At 40.6% G+C, this 25,617-nt stretch overlaps 3 protein-coding genes across 8 annotated transcripts; 1 reads left to right on the plus strand and 2 right to left on the minus strand.

Moving 5' to 3' along the window:
- Positions 1–504: 504 nt before the first annotated feature.
- On the minus strand, positions 505–6,595 carry HNRNPH2 (heterogeneous nuclear ribonucleoprotein H2). Its single transcript, XM_036439990.2, has 2 exons — positions 6,469–6,595; positions 505–2,673 (listed from the first exon to the last, which is right to left on the minus strand). Exon 2 carries the CDS (start codon positions 2,619–2,621, stop codon positions 1,272–1,274), a length of 1,350 nt encoding a protein of 449 aa, XP_036295883.1. The 5' UTR covers positions 2,622–2,673; positions 6,469–6,595; the 3' UTR covers positions 505–1,271.
- Positions 6,082–23,751, minus strand: LOC118720041 (60S ribosomal protein L36a). Of its 4 annotated transcripts, none has more exons than XM_045582420.1 (7): positions 23,605–23,751; positions 23,123–23,228; positions 22,855–22,922; positions 20,975–21,097; positions 19,158–19,161; positions 10,459–10,471; positions 6,082–6,130 (listed from the first exon to the last, which is right to left on the minus strand). In XM_045582420.1, exons 1-7 carry the CDS (start codon positions 23,701–23,703, stop codon positions 6,097–6,099), a joined length of 447 nt encoding a protein of 148 aa, XP_045438376.1. In that variant the 5' UTR covers positions 23,704–23,751; the 3' UTR covers positions 6,082–6,096. The 4 variants fall into 4 exon arrangements, 3 of the variants coding, with proteins under 3 accessions (XP_045438376.1, XP_036295889.1, XP_036295888.1); XR_004988343.2 differs by lacking the exons at positions 6,082–6,130; positions 10,459–10,471; positions 19,158–19,161 and adding exons at positions 10,976–11,426; positions 18,248–18,437; positions 20,472–20,532 and having other exon boundaries at positions 23,605–23,749; XM_036439996.2 differs by lacking the exons at positions 6,082–6,130; positions 10,459–10,471; positions 19,158–19,161 and adding exons at positions 10,976–11,426; positions 20,472–20,532 and having other exon boundaries at positions 23,605–23,749.
- On the plus strand, positions 6,818–20,534 carry GLA (galactosidase alpha). Of its 3 annotated transcripts, XM_036439993.2 has the most exons (8): positions 6,821–7,070; positions 11,036–11,210; positions 12,426–12,603; positions 13,105–13,196; positions 15,558–15,719; positions 15,923–16,120; positions 18,272–18,437; positions 20,472–20,534. In XM_036439993.2, exons 1-8 carry the CDS (start codon positions 6,874–6,876, stop codon positions 20,474–20,476), a joined length of 1,173 nt encoding a protein of 390 aa, XP_036295886.1. In that variant the 5' UTR covers positions 6,821–6,873; the 3' UTR covers positions 20,477–20,534. The 3 variants fall into 3 exon arrangements, with proteins under 3 accessions (XP_036295885.1, XP_036295886.1, XP_036295884.1); XM_036439991.2 differs by lacking the exon at positions 20,472–20,534 and having other exon boundaries at positions 18,272–19,391; XM_036439992.2 differs by lacking the exons at positions 13,105–13,196; positions 20,472–20,534 and having other exon boundaries at positions 6,818–7,070; positions 12,426–12,659; positions 18,272–19,391.
- Positions 23,752–25,617: the final 1,866 nt, after the last annotated feature.

Consider the following 25,617-nt stretch of genomic DNA (forward strand, 5'->3'; position numbering starts at 1 on the left):
TTATTTATGGTTAAATAAAGAGGATTATTTGCTTTTTCTTCTTCGGATTTTGGAGGATGCTGTCTTGAACCAAGTAGTCTCTGGAGTAGCCAAGTAGTCCTGTGGACATGTTGATAATAAGTTAAGCAACAGAAAGTTGCTCCACCTGAATATTAATCAAAGAAGTACAAATTAAAATAGAAATGGGATACCATTTTTCAACTAACAAATTGGCCAAGATCAAGAATAATGTGCATCATTTAGAAGGCTATGATGGTAAAAATAATTCCTAATGGAAACACAATCTTTCCAATAAAAGCTTTTAAAATGTGTGTACCTTTGATTCAGTATCTGTACGAATATATCATGAAAACAACTGATATATGCAAGAATGTATGAAGATGCTAATGTATGTTTATAATAATTTTAAAATTTGAAAATAACTTAAACTTCAACAGCAGAGGACTGTGTGAAAGAAAAGGCTCACATAAAAGAACATAATAAAAATCAAGCTGCACAAGATTATTTTTCCAGTTTTTAAAAGGAAGATTTATTTAACAAGTTTCACTTAGTGTACAATATGTCTAATGGAAATCACAATACAAGGGAAGATTTAAATCAAAGCTTCAGAATTTTATACAAATGACATGACCCAACTCCTGAAGTATCAATTGGTATTACATCTCAAAATTGTCCCAGATCTTAATAAAAAATAAGTGTTCACTCACGTGCCTTATAGGATAGTAAACCAAAAAGCTAGAATTAACAAACATGCCAAATGTTTTAACTTTGAATTATAGACAGAGCTCCTATATTTGAGTTTTACAGAAAAGCATGTTTCTCAACACACATCCAAAGTTTTCAATGTCTTGTGGTATAAGAGCAACATTTAACATAGGAGAAACTGCTTTAACCTAAATATGCTTACTGCTTAGGTACACTCCTACAACATAAACTAACTTGAGGAAAGCTGAAAATCGTTTTAACAGTTATGGTCAATACTGAACGTTTCAGTGTTCAAAATTACTGAGCTTAAAGTCTGAAAACAATCCTGACTCCCATTTTACAGTAAGCATAAATCACAATCCTGTAATGCAAAGTGTTAAACGTAACATTTGTTTTCTTAAAAAAAAAAGAGAAAGAAGGAAAAAAAGAAAGAAATTGACCTAGAGTGATCAGAATCTATTTCCCATTTACCATATTGGGTATACTAAACAGCCCTCCCATTCTATTCAACTCCCATAAATGCACAGCTTTCACTTCTGTAGTAGCTGTTTAATGCTGTTCTCTACTTATGCAAGGTTTGACTGATAGTCACTTGAGTTTTCCTGCAGAACCTGGTCATATCCACTCATACTGCTCTGACCACCATAACCACCTCCATAACCACCACTCAGCTGCTGGCTAGCAGGACCCCCATAACTAGACTGGTTGGATAAGCCCATCCCTCCCATCATTTGGCTACCATAAGCACCACTACTAGCCCCTGCTGTAGAATTCAAAAAGAGTTCTACATAGCTGTGATCATAAGCCCCCCCACTCGTTCCTGCAGTAGAATTCAAGAAGAGCTCCACATATCTGTGCTGCATATTGGCCTTGTCTTTTGCCATAGCTGCCACAGCATCTTCATGGGTAGCAAATTCAACATCTGCCTCACCAGTAACTCTGCCATCGGGTCCAATTTCAATGTGTACTCTCATGGGGTTAAGAGGTGAGAAAAAATTGTAAATATCATTCTCAGTGGCTCTGTAAGGTAAGCCCCTCATGTGTACACAGTGCCCGGTGGTGCTCTGGAAACTGGACCCACCATCTCCGTATCTATGATCAGACATTCCTGAAAAACAGTAATTGAGGTCTCTTCCAAATCTATCAGATCCAAAGCCATACCCATCGTTATAGCCACCATAATCATCATAGCCTCCATACCCTCCACCATAGGCACCCCGTCTCATCCTTTCAAACCCAGCCCCCCTGCCAATGCTATTATACCCTCTGCCAGTCCCTGGCCTATCATAGGGACCAGGTCGCTGCATAGCCATGAGCTTTCGAGGGGGGTCATAATGGGTTCGGACTTCAGCTCGGCTACTCTTAAAGATTTCAATGTACCTGTGCCCTATTCTTTCCTTGTGTTTCTTTAAGGCCTTTTCAGCTATCTCCTGCGAAGCAAACTGCACAAAGGCCTCCCCCGTGCTCCGCCCTTGAAAGTCCACAGGCAGTGTCATCCCATTTGGCACAATTTCCAACCCTGAAAAAAACTGAACAATCTCCTCCTTGCTACAGCCAAATGGGAGTCCTCTAAGGCGGACGAAGCCATCATTGGCAGTATCAGGACTATTCGGACCTGTATGCTTCAACACCCAATCCATTTCAACACTGTTGGACTTGAATACTTCAACATATCTGTGTCCCATGGTTTCTCTGTCCTTCTTCAAAGCCAATTTCACTTCATCTTCAGATTCAAGTTCGACAAATGCTTCACCACTCGGTCTGCCTTCTCTGGTGTAGATGAAACGAATACCTGATGTGCCGTTTTGGATTTTGCAATCAGAGAAGAAGCGCATCACTTCATCAGCAGAGCAGGACCAGGGTAGGCCCCTGACCTTCACCACAAAACCTTCCCTGCCTTCCGTGCTCAGCATCATGGTGACTGTTAGGCTCTTGGTGGCAAGCTCGGTGTAGCTTTTTTCAGTGTAGCTGAAAAAAATTAGAAGACTATTATCATGGAAAAATGTTCACAATACAGTAAGAGAAAAAAAATTAATACAAAATCCAAATACACTGGTAGCATTTTGGGTAAGACATTCACATAAATAAAAGGACTACACCAAATTTCTAATTCATTCAACAATTTTTTGACACCTGATAACTATTATATGTTGGGTAGCATCACTGCTGCTTACTTCTAGATGACAGAATTATGGGAGTTTTTTGTTTCAGGAAATATTTTCTTTGGAAATTTTGTATGTTCTAAGATCTCTACATTGACCATATATTAACATCATAGTTTAAAGAAAAAGAAAAAAATTAACATAAACAAAATCAGTGGAAGATGTCAGCAAATTAAAAAATGGCTAAATAAGATTACATAAAAATGAAAAACTTCATTACATCAAAAGATTAAACAGAATTAAAAGACAGACAATACACTTGAGAAGGTAACTGCAACAAATGTATTAATACCCTTATATAAAGAACTCACACAAATTAATAAAATAAGGGAAATATTAAGGCCTAAGAGATAAATGGAAAAAAGACATTATTGGGAATTCACACATTTGTTTTCCATTTTTCAGCTGCCAGGTCCAGGACTTGGCTCTGGCATACAAGGATCAATAACCCCAAAAAGGACTTATGGTCCTACAGGGGTACTATATGCCTTTATTAAAAACAAAAGGGCAAATAAACACATTATCTCTGCTATGTCAGAATTATGTGCAGGGTGAAAAGGTATTTAAGCAGAGCATGGTTGGTCAATTCTATCAGTTGGCACTGAACAGTTAAATGAAACAGACTAACTGGTTCAGGGATCCATAAACCAATTAAAAAAATATGATAGAGCATAAAATAGGAAGAGGCAAGGCATGAGATAAGGCTGGCAAGATAGAGATCAGGTCCCAAGGGCCTTATTTGACAAATGTTAAGGGCCTTTAACAAGGGGAGTGAAGGGAGTGGAGTGAGGGGAGAAGGGAGTGAGGAGACAGAAGCCAGGGGAAGGGGAGTGAAGGGATAGGAGTGAGGAGAGGGAAGTGACATCTTCAGACCCATTCCAGATAGATCACCTAAAAACAGTGTAGCACTCAAACAGAGATGACACTAGCAAGTTCAGTGAGAACCCTGATCTCCTAGAGATGTGCTAAGGATTCACCTAAGACAGGGGTGGGAAACATCTGGCAGGCCGTACAAGGCCCGAAATCATTTGGTCTGGCCCTGCCAAGGCATTCGTGGTGAATTAATTAAATGTTTTACCAAATATAGCAGGCAAATTTTTAAGCTTAAAATTTTGTATGGCCACGAATTATGATATAATTATCCAAATGCAGAAAAAAGGTTCCAAACCTACCCCCTTTAAATGAGCAATTTAAAAAAGGGAAGACATGATCTATGTATTCAAAGCAGTGGACTCTATGGAACTTAATAACAGATTAAATATAGCGGAAAGGAGATTACGAGGATTCAGGACAGGGGTCTAGGAAATGTTCAAACTCCACCAATCACCAGAAAGTCACCTTAAAACCAGAATTAATTGCCACTTTTCATCCATCAAGATAGTGAAAACTAACCAGAGAGGATAAATCAATGCTGATATTCAGGGTTCACAAACTAACACACACCCAGAAGAGTGAAAGTTGGTACAGTAAATCCACTCTAGGTTATGTGCCATAAGGAGATGATCTGAAATTCAGACAAAGATTTATGCAGCTATATATTCACTGAAAGGTATTTCATTAAGAAAGACAGACTATTACACAATTTTTTAAAATTATAAAAATATTTAATTAGATGAGAAATTACTCTGCTATAATCTTAAGTGGCCCAAGATCACAGCTACTTCATAATCTCAACTATGTAAAAAACATATATTCTTCAACCTGCTGGAACTCCTTCCAGAGCCTGGTCAACTGAAATACTCACAAATGTTCACTGCAGCAGTTAGTAATTGCAGAAAATTAGAAACCTAACTACCCATCAATAGGGAGACAGATGAATAAAGTATACTTTATCCTTAAAGTGGATGCTATGAAGTTTTAAAAAAGATCTGCCCTGGCCTAAGATTTCCAAAATATATCAAATAAAAATATGCATAGTATGATCCTTCTTATTTGAAAATATAAGCACGCATGTATATATGTTTGTAAATGCATAGAGGAAGATCTGGAAGCATATAAAACAAACTTTTTTTTTTTTGAGGAAAGAACTGGAGGATAGGAAGGAAGAGAGTGGAGTTGATTTCCACTTCATATCCCATATCCTATATACTACTACATAGGTTTAATTTTTTTAAATCATTGTAATTGGAATTTAAAAAGCAATGTTAGGAAAAATATATGCATGGGAAATGTGTCAATTGTTAACAGTGGTTTCGGGATGGTAGGTTTTTCAATTTCATTTTTAAAATTTTTGGTGCATGCCCTAACCGGTGTGGCTCAGTGGATAGAGCTTTGACCTGGGGACTGAAAGGCCCCAGGTTCGATTCCTGTCAAGGGCATGTACCTTGGTTGCAGGCACATCCCCAGTAGGGAGTGTACAGGAGGCAGCTGGTCGATGTTTCTCTCTCATCCATGTTTCTAACTCTCTATCCCTCTCCCTTCTTATCTGTAAAAAAAAAAAAAAAAAAAAAAAAAAAAAAAAAATCAATAAAATATATTTTTTTAAAAATTTTGGTGCATTCTTAATTTGCTAGAGTAATTATTGTAATTCAGCAAAAATGTTTGCTTTTGTGGAATTTGGTATAGCAAATTTTATAAAAGTTTCTGATTTGGTACGTGGGTGGCTTATCTGACATGGTCTGGGAACACTGGGCCTCTAGAAAGGTACAAAGTGTACTAACTACCATAAAACTAGAGGATTCAATTCAACAAACACTAACTACCCAATATATGCCTTGCACAGCGCATCTGTGGTGGTTAACAGTCGTCATATAAACCAATTTTAGATTCGAGCGATAGATATTTTGAAGTAATTTTTGGCCTGTCTTAACTCTTGGAACACTCGCCCCATTTAATGTCCCTGCAGCACTCTAGGCCTTAATACCCTCTGTAATGACATCAGGAAAGTTCTACTTCATTAACGTATCACCCTGGTAGGCCACTAATACTCCATTGCATGAAGTAGGTACCAGGATTCCATTTGGGAGTTAAGAATTTGTGTATTTATATGTCTTATACCCATACTTTTTATACACCAAGTGCTGAGTAGTTATCTCTGGGTAATAAATTACAAATATTTTTAAAAACTTATAGGGAAAAAAAACTTATATTGTTATTTTTCTAATGTTCAATATTGAACAAGTAAATTGTTATAAGCAAAAAAAACAAACACGTTATTTAAATACTCAACTCAGTAAAAACATTTATTGGGCTCCTCCGTTAGGCACGTAACAGTTACCTAGATGTGATTTTACATATAAACTGACTTGGTGCCTCTCCCTACACTGAAAGGATGGACGAGCATTCGGACCACTAGTCTCAATATGTTATTTTTTCCCTAATCTACGGATGTGGTTTTCAAACGTTTTTCTCCGTCAGGTTTCTCTCAAGGGCTCCCCTGAGACCCGCCCGGACAGAGAGATACAAAAACCACACACAGTCACGAACGTCCACCATTTCCCCACCAGGCGCAGCGAAGGCGGCTTCCCGGCACTGAGATGGGGGAGTGGGGGGCGGGGGAGGAGAACGCGAGGAGCGAAAAAGGAGACGGCGGCCGGCGGACCCCCGCTTCGGTCTTCATTACCGCCACCCCCGGGCCCCCACTTCCCACCCACACACCAACCTCCAAAGATGCCGGACGATGTTCCTCCAGCCCTCAAACGGCTGTAGCGAGACGGCAGACGACGGCCGAACTACTTCTGCTCACGTAAGCGAATGATCACGTGAGCTCCTACGTCATGTGAGATCTCGGTCACGTGAGTGACTCCGCTTCAAACTCCGGATCACTGAAGAGCACACTTCCTTCCGACGAGGGAATAGGGCGGGCCTATGCTTAGGAAGAAAGAGCGTGATTGGTTGCGGCGCTTCTTACGTGACTGGTCATTGGTCCGTCTCTGGGGATAACCGTCCCAGTTGCCCGAGAAACAACAACGTCATGACGTAACTCTCCAGTGATTGGCCCGCCCCTAAGGTTAAACTTAAAAGCCCAGTTTACCGCGGAAATGAGTTATGCCTGGTTACACCGAGGATGAGGCTGACTAGTGGACCACTCCGGCGGCTGGGCTGCGTGCTGGCGCTTAGCTTCCGGGCCCTGATGCTCCGGGAGATCTCCGGGGCCTGGGCCCTGGACAACGGCTTGGCCATGACCCCCACCATGGGCTGGCTGCACTGGGAGCGCTTCATGTGCAACACGGACTGCGAGGAAGACCCGGATTCCTGTGTCAGGTACCGGAGCCCTTCCCTTCGCCTCTCGTTGTGCTCGGAGGGGTACTGGTGCTCAGCGGGAGCATCTGAGCCAGAGGGAGAGCTTCCCTGCTGTCGCTGCTGTTTTTTCATTCCCAGCGAATTGGCTCGATGGCGACTAGCCCTGAACTTTCTCATTATGACCCCTCCTGGGGTGGGAACCCTGCCAGGGTCCTAAATTCTCTGGCCTCTCAGTTTCTGCCGGATTACCGAGCTAGGGACTTTCTCGATTTACCATCCAGTTCCGTTCAAACCCTTCTGTGAGCTGCTGCCCTACTTCTAATGGTACTTACTAGCAGCCAACACAGCTGCAGTGAGTAGGAGAGAGGACTTCTTTTTTTGTTGTTTCTTTGTTTGGTCACAGGGTTCCTTGACTGTAATTTGAGGAAGTTTAGGACTATGGTCTCAGTGATCTCCCCACCCTCTCTCCCAGGAGTGTGGCCTGTGGCTGAAGGGTTGACCTGAAGGAACTTTGTACAGGCACACCTCACTTCGTTGCACCTTACTTTATTGCGCAAAAACATTAGGGCTCGCTTTATTGCGGCAGTCTGGAACCAGATTCGCAGTGTCTCCGAGGTACGCCTGTATATGGAAGCCAAGTGTTGAGGCTTGTTGGCCCAATAACTGGCCTGGAGCAACCTGAGTGTAATCTGAAACCGCCCCAGTAGAGCAGGGCTGGGAGAAACCCCAGAAAGTGGCAGACCCATTCAGATTAGTAAGTGACCTTTTTAGTGGCAATGGAACTTACCTATGCAGCTTTTCTTGGGAGGCTGCAAGAGGAATAGTTTTCCACACCTGCTGGCCAGCCAAATAAAAGCTTGTACAGAAGCCTTAAGCTGGGTTTAGTCACATACAAATATACCTCAGAGATATTTCGGGTTCGGTTCCAGGTATTACAATAAAAGAAGTCATGTTTTTTGTTGTTTTGTTTTTTTGTGTGTGTGTGTGTTTTTTGCTGGTGGGGGGGGTCTTTGCCTTAAAGTTGTGTAAAACACACACACACACACACACACACACACACACACACAAAACAAAACAAAAAACCCCGCAATAAGCAGAGGGGGTATGCCTGTGTACCTTCCTCAAGTTTCAACACATTTCCCTGAAGGCTATATATATCCTTGGGGCAGCTTCTGGGAGCGTGGAAGGTCCGCAGAATGCACATTCCAAGGACAGGGGAGGGATCAACAATTGTCAGGTCCCACTTCGAGGTTCAACATCTTATCACTGATCTTCCCGACAATGCTGCCTGGATAAGACAGGTACTGAACCTATCTGATCCGCACATTGGTTGTCTGTAAATTGGGAATAACAACTCTGACCTCAGGGAGTTGACTGAGAAGGGTCTGTAAAATAGTGGGGTTTTATTTAAAAATTTTTAATTACAATTAACACAATATTAGATTAACTTTAGATGTACAACATAGTAATTAGACATTTATATAACTTATGAAGTGATCACCCTGATAAATCTAGTACCCATCTGTCATATCAGTTTCTTTTTTATTGTTTGTTGGGATGACACTGGTTAATAACAGAATAGTTCTGAAATATAATAAAGACACCAGTGGTGCAGAGACCCCTCTGAAAGCAGTGGTTATGATACATCCCAGTGCATATAAGTTATTCCTATGAATGTCTTTCTGGCTTTACAGATAAAATTAGGATGTTGGTCAAACATTACAGAATTAATGACCCTCTAAGTTTCAGACAAAGTCCACTGTGACCCTGGGGTAAAGTGTATAGCAATTGTGCCCATCACATATTTCTTTTTCTTTGGATTTTTTTCTAAGGGGTGGTTGTCTTTATTTTTGTTATCTGATTATAAAACTAATGCATAATCAATGCAGAAAGTGCAGATAGTAAAGAAGAGTATAATGAAAATGATTCCCCTCATTCCACCACCCAGAAGTAATCATGATTAAAATGGTAATTTAAGGTCTTGGAATAGTTTTTTGGTAAGTAACACAGATCACAGATTTCTTTCTTTTTTTCATTATTTCCAATAAAAATGAAATTATGTTTATGTTGAGTTAGCAAGACTCTGAACTTTGCTTGCCTAGTTTCAAATTCTAGCTTGCTGTTACTTAGCCATATGACCTAATTACTGGGTCCAACTATATGCTCATTTTGTGACATACAAACTGTCCTCACCAAAAGTTTGACAAATGCACATTCCCAACAACAGTGTATGAGAATGCCTGTTTCCCCACACTCCCAACCCTGCATTTTTGTCATTCTTTTAAAACTTTGTCAATCAGTTAGGTATTTTTATTTTCATTTATTTGACTTGTAATGAGATTAAACATCTCATTTGTTAAATTGGCTCTTGGCAATTTCTTTTATAGATTGCCTATTTGTGTTAGTTCCTTATTTTTCAACTGTAATGTTTTTTGCTGTTGTTGTTTTGGTTTTTTTTGCTTTTTGGATGATGTTTTATTTTTGTCTATCATATGTTGTGAATATGGTGGTTCTTGCTATACATTGGTTTTAACATTTATATATTAAATAGAATTTTTTTCCTTTATTATTTCTGACTCTGGCATAATGCTGAGAAAGTACTTTCCTACCTGAAAATAATATAGTCACTATGTTTTCTACTAGTATGTTTATGAATTTTTAAAATATTTAAATCTTTAATGTGTCTAGCCTTTAATCTCTTATAAAGAATACCATATTTAATATTAACTAAATTCCATGGTACCAAATGGCGGGGAGGATCTCTTTTTGAACATTCTCTTTAATTCCATTGATCTGTGTATTCTAATGCTACTGGCACTACACCAGCTTCATTTATTTTTTTGCAGAATGATTATGTCTAATCTTTTAGGTGAACCTTTCAAATCATGTAGCCAAGTTCCTTAAAAAGCCCTTTTGGGATTTGTTTAGGGTTTTATTAAATGCATAAAGGGCCCTGGCTGGTATAGCAAAGTGGTTAGAGCATAAAAAAAAAAAGTGGTTAGAGCATCAACTGGGGCATGGAAGGGTCTCGGGTTCGATTCCCTGTCAAGGGCATATACTCTGGTTGAGGGTTTGCTCCCTGCCCCCAGTCTGGGCATGCGTGCAGGAGGCAACTAGTCGATATTTCTCTCTCTCTCCCTCCCTCCTTCCTTTCCTTCCATTCTCTCTAAAAATCTCTAGGGGGAAAAAATATCCTCAGGGGAGGATTAACCAAAAAAAAAAATGTATAAAGTTTAGGGAGAATTACCTTCTTTTATTTATTTATTTTTTTAATTTATATTTTATTATTTACAGAGAGAAAGGGAGAGATATAGAGAGCTAGAAACATCGATGAGAGAGAAACATCGACCAGCTGCCTCATGCACACCCCCTGACCGGAATCGAACCTGGGGCCTTCCAGTCTGCAGACCGATGCTCTACCACTGAGCCAAACGGTTTTGGCTAGAATTAGCTTCTTTTTAATATTGAGTTTCTTATCCAAGAGCAAAATTGAATCTTAGGTTTTCCTGTTGTTTTTTGGGTTGCTCTTAAAAATGGTATCTTTTTCTCTAGCTAGGTTATTGTTGATAGGTAAGGAAGCTGTTGATTATACCTATTTGTATTAGTTCCCTATTTTTTAATTGGAATATTTTTTGCATTTGGGATGATACTTTGTATTTATCTATCATATGTTGTGAATATGGTGGTTCTTGCTGTATATTGGTTATAACATTTATATATCAAATATCGTTCTAGTTTCTAATAACCTCAATTTCTTGCATTGCACATTCCTATTTTAATTGTTCAGGGTTCTTAGGGTATAAGTATTAAGAGTAGGGGCAGGGAGAAGGAAAAGGGCTCAATCCATTTTAACTTGCTTTGATTGTGATTACTACCCAACTATTACTGGGTTGAAAAAAATTGAAAGCCCCGAGGTACCTAACAAATAGGAAGTACCCAAGCATTTGTTTAATTAATTGTAATGATTCTTGGAATTTCTCTTTCAGTGAGAAGCTCTTCATGCAGATGGCAGATATCATGGCCTCAGAAGGCTGGAAGGAAGTGGGATATGAGTACATCTGTATTGATGACTGTTGGATGGCTTCCCGAAGAGACTCAAAACAGAGACTTCAGGCAGACCCTAAACGCTTTCCAAGTGGAATCCGCCATCTATCTGATTATGTGAGTTTACAGATAATTTCTTTTTCATTTAGGAGACCAAATACTTCGGTATGGAAACTTATTCAAAAACACTTAGAGAATAAAATAGCTGCCATTATCTGAAGATTGGATTGTAAGGCTTATCAGGTGGAATTTTCATCTGTCAGCAGATATATATTTTGCAACACTTCTTGAGGCCCATCTTAAGTTCTCCTTTTGCTGAAACAGCCAAATTCTCTGGGAGGAAAAAGGAACTTGGTTCTTGGCATATGTGTGCATATATTTCCATATAAACTTCGAGCAGTATTGTAATTTTACTGTAATCTAGAATTTTAGAAGATAGGAGGAATACTTGCTAAAGATTTTTAAAAGTAATGAGCCAAACATTAGTTAAAGGCAATGAAGACGTTTTATTTAGTACTGTTGAGGGAGCTGAGCTCAATTCTGAATATAACAAAGATAAGTGGGGATTTGTAGCCAAAAAGAAGATTGGGAGGATCATTGGATGGAAAATGATTAAGGGATTCTGGTTAAGAAAATAGGCCAAGGATTTACACATCAAGGGTGGAAGATAAGGAACTTGATCATATATCAAGAGTAGGAGGAAGACTCACTAGGATTCTTGCTAAGAGTGGACGCTGACTGACAAAGTTGAAGCCTACTTGAGAAGAGAGCTTAGTGGAGCCTAACCAAGGTTTGGTCAAGGAGAGACTGTCCAGATGTCATTGCCCTGGAAAGGTAACTTTTAGATTCCCATCAGGGAGAGATTAGAGTGGCTGATAAGTTTCTCTTCAGTTCTATGCTGAAGCTTACATGTGAGTTTGAACTCAGCAGAATTGGAGAATTTGCTCTTTGTCTCCCAATAAACTCATCTACATAATTTTAAAATATAGTTTATTGATTTTTCACAGAGAGGAAGAGAGAGGGATAGAGAGTTAGAAACACCGATGAGAGAGAATCATCGATCAGCTGCCTCTTGCACACTCCCTACTGGGGATGTGCCCGCAACCAAGGTACATGCCCTTGCCCGGAATCGAACCTGGGACCTTTCTGTCCGCAGGCCGATGCTCTATCCACTGAGCCAAACCGGCCCCGGCCATCTACATAATTTTGGGAACTTGTGAAATAAATGCCCCCAGTACCTGGTGAAGTGTATGCCTCTTCCCACAGCATGGAGTGGTTCTCTCTGCTTGATGATTGCACTCCTATTGCGGTGACTCTTTCCTCTCATTTCAGGTCCATAGCAAAGGACTGAAGCTAGGAATTTATGCAGATGTTGGGAAAAAAACCTGTGCAGGATACCCTGGGAGTTTGGGACACTATAACATTGATGCTGAGACCTTTGCCGACTGGGGCGTAGATCTGCTAAAATTTGATGGTTGTTACTGTGACTCTGTGGAAGAGTTGGCAAATGGTATGTTTCATTCAAGAGATTTAGCCATGAGCAAAGAGAAGAACTTTGAAGCCACGGTTACTGGGTATCCACAGAACTAATCTCCCCATTTTAAGTACCCAGTCACAGTATTGGAAATAATTATTCTCAATATGCCAGAGCTACTATCTCTTTTTCAGTTTGTCCATTAACCACAGTTAATACTGTGCACTTTTAATTAAAGGGGGGTCTGAGTTAATTACAAGCAGTAATTCTAACTCTGTAACATAATTTGGGAAAGCATCTAGAATGTCAGTCACAGAGAAAGGGGCATCTTCATGACTGCCTTTCCTCAATATATGCACCATCCCGCACTGTATCCTCGGAACAACTCCAGCTGTGTGGGAGGTATTAGACACAATTTCAATACAGAGAAGCTACCTGTCTCTGCTGCTGGTTTAAAATATAAACACGGCCCTTCAGGGCAGCCCCTGTTGGAAGTCTCTTTCTTCCCCTTATTTTATCCATTGTTTTCTCATTCAGGTTATAAGCACATGTCCTTGGCCCTGAACAAGACTGGCAGAAGCATTGTGTACTCCTGTGAGTGGCCCCTTTATATGTGGCCCTTTCAGAAGGTGAGCTAGTGACTCCAGAATTTAATAGAGCCTTGGGGATGGGTTTTCACGACTTGAGAACAAAGGTCTCCTTCAAAGTCCCACCTTACTTAACAGTCTCATCCCACCATCTCTCCCAGGACCCAGTCACTTCTTATCATCCTCACTGCTCCAATTGGAGTCTAAGCTGCCACCACTTGGGAAGTCAGTCATCTTTGATTTTTCCCTCTGTCTTATGATTCACAATCTGTTCATCAGCAATCCTATCAGTACTATCTACAAACTAAATCCTGAATCATCCCATTTCTTTCCATCTCTGCTGCATCCATCTTTGTCTTTCAAGCCACCATCATCATCACTCACCCAAAATGCTCCCAACAACCTCCCCTCTCACTTCCGCTCTCCACCAACCCCCAACCATTTTTCCAGCAGCACCAAAGTGTCCTTGTTAAAATGTAAGTGAGCCGAAACCGGTTTGGCTCAGTGGACAGAGCGTCTGCCTGCGGACTGGAAGGTCCCGGGTTCAATTCCGGTCAAGGGCATGTACTGTGGTTGCGGGCACATCCTTGGTGGGGGGTTTGCAGGAGGCAGCTGATCAATGTTTCTAACTGTCCATCCCTCTATCTTCCTCTCTGTAAAAAATCAATAAAATATATATTTCTTTAAATGTTAAGTGGAATCACATCACTCCCCTGTTTAAAATCCTTAACGGGCTTCCCATTGCACTTGGAATACAACCAAACCCCACTGATCTGCCCTGGACTATCTCTCCAACCCCATTCCCCATCACTCGCCCTCATTGCACTGGTGTTCTTTCTGTCCCCCAAACACTCCAAGCCTGTTGCTGCCTCAGGGCCTATTGCTTATCGTTTTCTGCCTGGTACGGTCTCCCAAGATTTCTGAGCTCCTCCTTAACATTGAGGTCTCATACCAGATACCACACACTCAGACTGATCTTCTCTAACTACTCTAAAAGAGTGCTCTATCCTGCCGTGGTCAGGTGGCTCAGTTGGTTGGAGTATCGTCCCATACAACTAAGGGTTGCAGATTTGATTCCTAGTCAGGGCACAAACACTACATTGCATGTTTGATCCCTGCACCATGCTAGGCAACCGATTTCTCCCTCCACCAACCCCGTCTCTCCCCCTACCAATCCCTTCCTCTCTTTAAAATGAAAGAAAACATACCCTCAGGCAAGGAATTTTAAAATATATTTATAAAAAAAATAGTGCTCTGACCCAGCCAGTGTGGCTCAGTGGTTGAGCATCAATCTATGAACCAGGAGGTTGTTCGACTCCCCGTCAGGCCATATGCCTGGGTTTTGGGCTTAATCCCCAGTGTGGGAGATGCAGGGGGCAGCTGATCAATGATTCTCTCATTGATGTTTCTCCCTGTCTGAAATCAATATATATTTTAAATAGTGCTCTATCCATTCATTCTTTATCACATTAACCTATTTAGTTTCTTAGTTTCCATCAAAGACCTTAGCACTATGTAGAATTATATGTTAACTGACTTACTGTCTGTCTCCCCACTAGAATATAAGCTCCAGGAGGGCAGGGACAGTGTCTGACTTTATCACTAGCATATGGTAAGTGTTGAATAATTATTTATAGGATGAATCCCTGTTATTTCTTTTTTTGTTGTTATTAATCTTCAAGGGGCGGGGCTGAGGGGGGGAGACAGAGAGAGAAACATCCATTGGTTGCCTCCTGCATGCACCCTGACCAGGGCCAGGGATCAAGCCCACAATGGAGGCATGTGCCCCTGACCAGAATTGAACCCAGGGCCCTTCAGTCCTCAGGCCAATGCTATATCCACTGAGCCAAACTGGCTAGGGCTGTTACTTCTTTCTAATCTCTAAAATAGTCTTCACCTTTCTCTTCAACATCTTAAACCTTGGATATCCCATGTGCCTATTTACAAACATGTATTTGTTCTGTTAAAAATTATATGCCTAGGATTTAGATTGCTTTATGTTTGATGAGTTCTACGTAATTTTTCAGCTGCTTTTACTTATTAGGTTATTTGTTATTTTAAATGTTATTCAGTACATGTTAATTTTAGAAGTTTGAAAATAGTGAAGTGTAAAAAAAAGTCAATCCTCCATAATCCCAGTACTTAGTTACCATTGGTAAATTTCCAGCATAAACATTGTTTAAGCCATTTTAAGTAGAAATTTTAAGTTAAATGGCCTAATTCTGAAGCAAAATTTTTACAATGAAGATCCATTATAATAAGGATTTAGCTCATCAGTGGAGACTTTTAAGCAATAAACTAAAGAGAAGGCTACAAGTTCTTCCTTTAAACTTGACTATTTTCATCTCGCAAGAATGTTAGTAGAAAGTAAGCAGAAGAGTTACAGTATCTCTGTTTTCACAGCCCAATTATACAGAAATCCGACGATACTGTAATCACTGGAGAAATTTTGGAGACATTTATGATTCTTGGCAAAGTATAAAGACTATTTTGGCCTGGACCTCAGCTAACCAGTGGACACTTGTTAGAGCTGCAGGACCTGGGGGTTGGAATGACCCAGATATGGTAAGAACCCGACTCCTCTGTTCAAACCCGTGCAGTGGGCCTGTTTCCTACTGACATTCAAGGTAAATTGGCAAGTTGCTTGGAGCAGCCTTTATGTGAGAGTACTCAAAGCAGAGTGCCACGGAAAGTGGCTTCTGTGTCTAGATAACTTTAAGAATGTTTGTCTTCTCTCATTTGAATTCTAATTTCACTCTTTGTCCCAGTTAGTGATTGGCAACTTTGGCCTCAGCTGGGATCAGCAGGTAACGCAGATGGCCCTCTGGGCGATCATGGCAGCTCCATTACTCATGTCCAATGACCTCCGACACATCAGCTCTCAAGCCAAAACCCTCCTACAGAATAAGGATGTAATTGCCATCAACCAGGACCCCTTGGGCAAGCAGGGGTACCTTCTGAGAAAGGTATAGTAAATGTTCTCCAGAAGAAAATAGGAATTGGACAAGAATATGTTCTCCTGCCTTCTAGTTTAAAATTTATCCAAATGGCCCTGCCCGGTTTGGCCAAGTGGATAGTGTTGGCCTAAGGACTGAAGGGTCACGGGTTCGATTCCCGTCAAGGGTACATACCTTGGTTGCAGGCCCCTCCCCAGCCATTCCTGGTTGGGTGTGTACAGGAGGCCTCCAATGGATGTATTTCTTGCACATTGATATTTATCTGTCTTTCTTTCTCTTTGCCACTCTCTTCTACAGTCTCTGAAAATCAATGGGAAAATATCCTCAGATGAGGATTAAAAAAATAATAAAATTCATCCAAATGTTTATTTGGGCTATGTATTTTAAGATAGCTTTATACTCAAATGCCAACTTTGTCTTGGGCCTAAATCTATTATATATTAGGTCTAGTAATAATTAATGTCGTTTTCTAATACTTTTTTTTTAAATCGAATTTATTTAAACAATACAACAAAATTTAATCAACAATATAGTTGCCGTTGTTTTCTACTACTTGTGCCCAATGCTCAGGAAGCATTTTAATCCCTTTGTTGTAAAATTCTTGTGATTTTGATGCAAAAAATTCGGTCAATGCATTTTTGAGGCATTCTTCATTATTAAATTTTTTTCCAAGAAGAAAGTTTTGCAAAGAACAAAACAAATGTAATCGGAAGGGGCAATATCAGGAAAATATGCAGGTTGATGGAGAACTTCCCATTCCAACTGGCACAGTTTTTCAGCAGCGATTCTTGCAGTATGCGGTCGTGCGTTATCGTGGTAAAGAATTACGCTCTTCCGATTAATCAGCGCGGGTTCTTTTTCTCTTAAAGCTTGGGCTAACCTTTCCAATTGGGCACTATACACTGCACTTGTAATGGTTTGGTTAGATGGTAAAAGTTCATAATGAAGAATTCCTTTAAAATTCCACCAAACACACAACATCACTTTTTTCGCCTGCAAGTCAGGTTTTGGCGTGGGCTGCGGAGCCTCATTTTTGTCCAACCATTGAGGCCGCCTTTTCAAATTAACATACTGCACCCATTCTTCATCTCCGGTAACAATTTACTCTAAAAACGGCAAACGGTTTTGACGAGAGAGGAGCGAACTGCAAATTGTGACTCTTTGATTACGGTTGTTGTCGGTCAACTCATGAGGAACCCATTTTCCAAACTTTTGGACTTTGCCAAGTGCACGCAATTGATTGGAAATTGTTTTTTGTGAACAATTTAAAGTTGTCGCAAGCTCTTGTTGGGTAATTTGAAGATTTTGCACCAAAAGAGCTTGAAGAGCTTCTTTTCAAAATTGGACACACGGCCTTCACCACTCTTGTCATCTAACGAAAAATTTCCCTCGCGAAATTTCTCAAACCAACGCTGGCATTTTCTGGCGCTAACTGCATCTTGACCAAGAGCACTACAGATGTTTTTTGCAGCCTCACTTGCTTTTCTTCCTAATTGGAACTCGTAAAGCATGCAGTGCCAAATATGCTCTTCATCCGCCATCTTCTTAGCCCTAGTTTTGCAACAAAAACCAAATCAAACACAAACTTTTTCCAGCAAAACTTGTTAATTGCACTTCACACGTTCTGTAGATACCACGTGTTTGAAGGTTATGTCAATACAAGTCAACGCCAAGCAAGATTTTAAACGAATGATTAAAAACGACATTAATTATTACTAGACCCGATATTAAGATATGCACTGGTCTTTTGTGAATATATTTTTTAATCTCAATAATGATCAGTAATTACCGTATTTTCCGGCATATAAGTCGACTTTTGAAACGAAAAAAAAAAAAATCCTGCTCAGATTGACCAGAGTCAGAGAGGCCATCTTTTAAAAAAAGAACTGGTGTTGCCTCGGAAGTGGGGGGTAGTCTTATACAGCGAATATAGGCCTAAACCTTTGTTTTAACTATAAAATTAGGGGGTCGTCTTATACGCCGGAAAATACGGTAAGCTTTTTTTGCTATAATCATTACTTTCGTTCCCAAACATGCTACAAGATAATTTTAATTTTTCCTAGAAGTGTTTGGTAGTTCTGACAGTAAGACTGAATGCTACAAGGCAGCTTACTGCTAGTTACCGAGTTATCATACCTATTTTCTTGGCTTGCTTTTCAGGAAGACAGCATTGAGGTATGGGAACGCCCTCTCTCGAATTTAGCCTGGGCTGTGGCTGTGGTAAACCTGCAGGAGATTGGTGGACCTCGTTCTTACACCATCAGTCTTACTTCTCTGGGTCAAGGAATGGCCTGTAATCCTGCCTGTCATATCACAGAGCTCCTCCCTGTGAAGACAAAGCTTGGGTTTTATGAATGGACTTCATATGTAAAAACTCGAATAAATCCCACAGGCACCGTTTTGCTTCAGCTACAAATAAGCCAGACTACATTTTAAAAGCTTCCTTAAAAACTTTTATTGATTTTTCTTAGAGGGATAGAAAAAGAAGCATCAAATTGTTCCACTCAATTATGCATTCATTGGTTGATTCTGGGCATGTGCCCCGATGGGGATCAAACCCACAACCTTGGCTTACCTGGATGATGCTCTAGCCAACTGAGCTCCCTTGCCAGGGCAAAAAAAAAAAAAAAGCTTCCTTAAAAAATCGTATTATTTTATTTTTTATTTTTTTTTGCCAATGACAACCACACCTCTGTCCATTTCTTCCATCCTCACTTCACCTATTCTTTGATTTACCTGAATAAAATTTCACTACAGCCCTGGCCAGTGTGGCTTAGTTGGTCGGTCATCCTCCCATGAACTAAAAGGTTGCTGGTTGGATTCCTGGTCAAGACACATGCCCAGGTAAAAATTTCACTACAGAAACCAATGGTGCAAAAGGCCTACAGTATGTTTTATCCATTCCTTTGCCCGCCAAGTAATTAAACTTCAAGACTGTCCTGGCCAGTGGCTCAGTTGGTGTATGGTCCCATGTACCAAGGTTGCTGTTCATATTCTGTATGGGGTCAGGGCATATACAGAATATAAACAATTCATGTTCTGTCACATCTCTGTTTCACTCTAGGATCAGTGAGCATATCCTCAGGTGGGGATTTAAAAAAAATTGGAAGTCTAACCATTGTCAGCTGATAAAAATTGCAATGAAATTGGTGAACCATGACAGTCATAAATTTGGAAGCAGCCCTAGCTAATTTGGCTCAATGGATTGTCAGCCTGGGGACTGAAGGGTCGGGTCCCTGGTTTGATTCTGGTCAAGGGCACATGCCTGGATTGCAGGCTCGATCCCCAGTAGGGCTCATGCAGGAGGCAGCTGATAGTGATTCTCTCACCATTGGTATTTCTATGTCCCTCTCCCTTTGAAATCAATAAAAATATTTTAAAAAATAAAAGTATATAAATTTGAAAGCAAATTGCTCCATCTCACTGAGATGCCCTTCCAGTTGCCAGAGTAATTTGTCATCCAGTTTTACTGCACAGGTAAAACTCGGTAAGCTAGATCCTTTATTTTTTATTAAGGTATTGCATGTGCCCTCACCCCCCTGGTATCTATGTCCATTAGTTAGGCTTATATGCATTGCATACAAGTCCTTTGGTTGATTTCCCCTTACCCCCACCCTCCCCTACTTTCCCTCTGAGGTTTGATGATCTGACCAATATGTCTCTGGATATTCATTATTACCAAGAGCGTAATACACAAATACGAAAGGGATTTGAATTTGAAACGGTTAGGCAATTTAAAAAATGGATTTTAACTGCTAGGTTCCATTTAGGATTTTAATTCACTAGGAATCATGTTCTTTGCATCATGAAAAGAATTTGTATAAATTTAAGATGGGAGGGGAGGGGAGTGTGGGGGCAGCCAGCATGGCTCAATCCTATTGGGGCATGTATGTACCAGGTACTGATGATTCATCATTGATGTTTCTCTCTCTCTCTCTCTCTCTCTCTCTCTCTGAAATTAATTAAAATGTATCTTTTTATAAAGTTTGAAAGGGGTGGTATGAGTAGTCTGAAGACATGTAATGCCTAGAGAACGGGGCCCAAATTCTATACAGGAAGCAGCCGGTGTTTTTCCTCTGCTCAATAAAAACATCCAAGGATTAAAAAAAATGAACTCATAAAGGCATGTGAGACAAATTATTTCACTTGGTAAGCTCAACATTCACTACGGATACCAATAACAACAGCAAAAGGGATCCCATGAAGCCCCAAGTGACTAAAAAGCCATTACAACATCTGATTTGAGTTCAACCAAAATGAGCCAAGTACCCAAAACCAGTAAGCTTGAATTTCCCCTTGTGGAACACTAGTTTACTACCTTCCCAAATAGACCGACTGCAACCACATGAAGTTAATATATCATGATTTTATTGTCATATAATAAAACAAAATATGACGCTCTAGAACTGGATCACTTGACCCTGCAATAGAAAAGGTAGAAAAAAGTGAGTTTTTCTCTTGTAATGAACCTCTGTTCCATCAAGTGTCTACTCCTGATAATTCCCATTCTCCCCCTTCCCCGCCGTGGTGTGGCTCAGTGGTTCAGCTCCAGTCAGGGTACATGCCCGGGTTGCAGGCTTGGCCCCTACTAGAGGTCTTTTAGGAGGCAGCCAATCAATGATTCTTATCACCAATGTTTCTCCCTCTTTGAAATCAATTTAAAGAATATTTTTTTTAATCTTGTAAATCTCACTCCCCTTCTTACTCATGCCAAACACCAAAAACCTTACACATTCAGCTATGGTTCAAATATTTTGAAGGGAGTGCCCCTGATTTTGATGCCACAGTAAATAAGTGGGCAGAAATGCCTCTCCAAATAAAGCTATATAGGAAAGATTGCACCTCCCACCCCAAATTGTTTACCTTTCTCTTCTTATCTCCTCCCAGTTCAAAATGCTTGCATCTCTTAATAGCCAGCATTCTCTTAGATCTGCAGTTAGGCTCAACGCATTCAAGCCTCAGCACAATCTTCTTTGTAGTTTTAGCCTGGAAAAAAATGAAGTGATACTCTTCATAAATCACTGCAAAAAATATTTCTTCAAAAATATGACTACATCGGGTTAACTACCTTAATTTGTCTTGGGCTATAGAGAGAAAACAAATGTGAAATCCAATGTATTTAAGAGAAAAAGTAATTGCAAAGGTGGAAAGTTAATAATTGCCATCAAGTTCTCCATTCACATCAGGCATCTTAGAGGACTTATCAAAGAGGCACTTGTGACTGTTCTACAGCTTTATATAAGTATTCTGGACAATCAAAAACAGGTCATCCTAATTCATGCACTATTAAAAACAACTTTTGCAATTCTTTAAATAGGGTTAAGAACTGTTACATAAGTTCTATCAAGCCTCTGGAGAATACCTATAATTACATTTAGAATTTGTGTATTCAACTGTATTATTTAACTCAAAGTACACTCCCCATAAACACTCAACTTTTTAAGCCTGCTCCTGTTGTCAGAATTCTGTTGCTAGTTTCGCAGTTCTCAAAAATTCCAAAACCTAGGTAGAACCTCTCCATCTTTTAATCAAGTCACCTAAATGTGAAAAGGCAATCAGTCCTTTCATCACGTAGCTATTAAATCACTTACTGCACCTAAATGAACACTAAAGTCATTCCTTAATACTCTGGAACCAGGCTAAATGGAAGAGCAAAGTGCCAAAACACAGCGGGAATGCTGTTCTGGGCACTGTTTGTACTTTAAGAATAGCCAAATCACCTGGAGTAAAAAATGGAAACACATTCAGCCTTGAGGATGCAGTGGGAAGTCTGCCGCTTTTGACTTCATGAGATAAATAGCACTCCTTGCAGGCTTTTGAGCCCAGAAGCAAAAGAATATTCTTACTGCCAACAAGAACTGAGGACTCACTAGGACCCGATGACAGAAATGGCAAAGGATTTACTGGTATATTCAAACTTCAGTGCTTAGAAGGGCAGAAAACTTCCCTTACCTTGATGTCTGTCTCTTCAAAAAGGGAAGGACAAAAAATATAAACACTGTAGCCCTGGCCTGAGGATAGCTCAGTTGATTAGCATGTCGCCAGGATATGCCAAGGTCAGGCTGGATCCCTGGTCAGGGCACATACCCGGATGGTGGGATTATTCCCGGTGGGGGGCGTTCAGGAGGCAGCCAATCAAACATTCTCACACATCATTTATGTTTCTATCTCTCCCTCCCCCTTCCTCTCTGAAATCAATAAAATAGATATTTTTGTTACATTTTTTAATCCTCACACAAATATATTTTTCCATTGGATTTGTTTTTTTAAGAGTTGGGGAGAGAAGGAAAAACAGAGAAACACATATGCATTTGTTTCTACCAGAACCTAGGTGGGGGAACCGGAGGTACGTGCCCTTGATGGAATGGAACCCAGGAGCCTTCTGTCCACAGGCTAAAATTCTATCCACTGAGCTAAACCAGCTAGGGCAATAAAAATATATCTTTAAAAAACCAACCAATGAATGCCAAAGTAAGTGAGGGGGGAAAAAAAAGATGTTTCTCTATCTCACTCTCGAATCAAGAAACAAAGTATATATTGCAATGGTGCAGTATTGTAGACAAACCTTAAGTTGTTGCACTCCCAGCTCCACTGTCTAATAGGTATGTTACGCAGTGACTGAGATAACTTCGCTGAAACTATGAAAACACATACCTATATTGTAGAGGTGTGTGGGTTAACAACAAACGCAAGGTCTTTACCATAATCAGTGGGAAATAAGTCGAATAGTAATTACTACTCACCTTTTTTCGGAAAATAGGCTTAGTCTGCCCACCATAGCCACTTTGCTTCCTGTCATAACGCCGCTTTCCTGGGAGAAGTTACTTGTTACATTGTGCCAAAGTTAACAATTCACAATAGTCACATAAAAAAGTCTCACGGCTTTATCTTGGGTTTTCCAAAAGAAATATCAATGCCCACGCAGTGGGGAGAGGGGGGGAGTCTGGCTTGTGTATTTATACTACACCATTGCCACATTCAAACCAAATCCCGTGCAAAAGACCATCTTACCCTGCGCATACAGAGAATCCTTGCCCTTCTTGTACTGTGTTACTTTGTGGGGTTGATGCTTGCCACACTTCTTACAGAAAGTTCGGCGGGTTTTAGGAACGTTCACCTAGGAAATAAACCGTTCAGAACGTGCGTGTTATCAGATGCCGATGGCACAATAGCGACCCAGTTCACACTAAGGCAACCCACGAGGACTCCCGACTCTCAAATTCCTGGTTAATACACCACTCACTAGAAGGTGGTCCAGTCCCACGTGCTTCACGTACAGCTGCCTCCCCCCATGACCCCTGCTAAGGCTCCTTTGATCCCATCACTTCAATTCCTGGCCCCAAAGCCTAGTCCCTTCGGGGATCGATCCCGGCAACACTGGGTTTCTTTGCTGCGAGTCCACACAGAGGCCCGGACCCACCCCGGGATGGCACCTCTGACGGTGGAGAGAAGATGAAACTGGATGTTTCTTTGCCCCAACCCCAAAGTCATACCATGTTTGCAAGCGCTATCAGCAGTGAAAGGAAGGCGACAGGCCGGAAACGGAAGTATATAGGAGGTTCCTGGTCGCGCTTCCTCATGGGAGAGACCATAGAGTCTAAGGCTCTGTGCGTGGCGCCGTCTGGTGGCTGAGAGGACTCTATTCGGAGCCGCCGAAGGGAGTTTAAGAAAGAGCTTCCCCTAAGACTTCCTCCCGCCCCCTAGCTTTGAGAGTTTTCTTTGCTTAATCACTTTTCCCAGAAGCCGATTCCGTGCAGAATTAAGTGAAGGAAGCACTGCTCTTTCAGACACTCTGGCCTTCATCTCCCTATCCCCAATGAAAGCCAGGACTTGGAGGGGTCCTTCCCCTGAATGTCCCATTCCGGTTCCACCTCAAGGACACTGTAACCATCTTTTGCAGCCAACTTCTGGTTACTTCTGAGGGCACAAAAATCAAATAATCATGCTCATAAATGTATAATTACAAACTAAGTACCTTGTAAAAAAAAAAAAAAGTAAAATGATCAGCATTAAAGCACCCCTTTTTATTGAGGGAGCAAGTTGGCTGCCCTAAATTCTGAAAAGTTAGGATGAAATTGTTCAGCTCATGCAATAGCAATAATTAGGCCAGGAGACAGAAAATATCCAGCAGCTCTTCCCTTCCCTGTATACATATATTAATAAAAGAGACCATATACTAAACCTGATAAGTTCAATAACCAAAAGTAACCACAGGATGGTCAGAACATAAAAATTCCTAACCTGACTACTTTAAGTTAGGGGGAAATGTTCAAAACACTATTACCTGGTTTCTCTGCAGACTTACTTCTTCCCCAGTGGCCCACCAATGATATCACTCCAAGTCTCAATGATCTAACTGTATTAGATTCTCTCCCTTTGTTGTTGTTTTTTGTTTTGATTTGTTTGTTTGTTTGTTTGTTTTTACATGCAGCACTATTTGTGGTTTTATTTTAGTCTCAGGTAGACTTAACTGCAATCAGATTGTAGTACGATTTATCTGAACAAGAGTTGATAATTTTAGGATTGGCTAAATGCTATGCCACTCACTATGTCTGGCCGTGTCCCAGAAAAAATGTATATACACACTTTGAATAATTATAAAAGCAGTGTTTATTGAAATGCAATTCATTTTCAAAATTGAGCTATCAGCTGTTAAAGTGTGCATACATTTTTGGAGGACACCCTGTATTTTGGGGCTTTGGTATACTTACTAAATGGCTTCCAGGATCTCCTTTTAATGCATTCCTTTAAGTGGTACCTGGAAACATTGCTACCCATTTCCATCTTCTTTACCTCTTATTTGACAGAGTTCAGAATAATTGGATATATGTTCACCTTTATGGCTGCAATTATAGCTTTAAATTTCTTTGAGTGAAATTGTTTAAGAGTGAGTAACCTGATATGCCAAAATCATCCTCTAGGTCACATGTGTCAAACACAAGGCCCTCGGGCCAAATCCGTCCCGCCAGGCCTTGCAATGTGGCCCGCACCGCGCTGTCATCACTGCACTCCGCTGCGTTTCCATCACAATGACAGTTTATGACTGTTCAGTAAACCATTCGGCCCGCGATTTAGGCTGGATTTTAGATTTTGGCCCCTTCTCTGATTGAGTTCGACACCCCTACTCTAGGTGCTGTTCAAGGTGGCTAGCATCTGCCCCAGGCTGTACTCACCTAGCCATTAGAATTCCTGGAGCAAAAAGAGTAGAAAACTCAGGGCAGGCAAAGCAAGAGGAGGAAGCTTTAAAAAAAAAATAATAATGGGACATATGTAATATTTTCAACAATAAGAATTTTTAAAAAGTACAAATTAACAGGTACAGAATAGTCATGGGGATGTAAAGTACAGCATAGGAAACATAGTCAATAATCCTATATAATAAAGAAGTAATAGTCAAATTGACCATCATGCCATCGCAAGATGGCTGCCTACGACCAGGCCAGCAGGGGGGTTAGTGAGGGACAACCAAACAAATGAACAGAAGGCTGTGTGGGACGACCAGGCCA

Source organism: Pipistrellus kuhlii, unplaced genomic scaffold (genome assembly GCF_014108245.1).
Source record: "Pipistrellus kuhlii isolate mPipKuh1 unplaced genomic scaffold, mPipKuh1.p scaffold_m20_p_16, whole genome shotgun sequence".
Classification (NCBI taxonomy): domain Eukaryota; kingdom Metazoa; phylum Chordata; class Mammalia; order Chiroptera; family Vespertilionidae; genus Pipistrellus; species Pipistrellus kuhlii.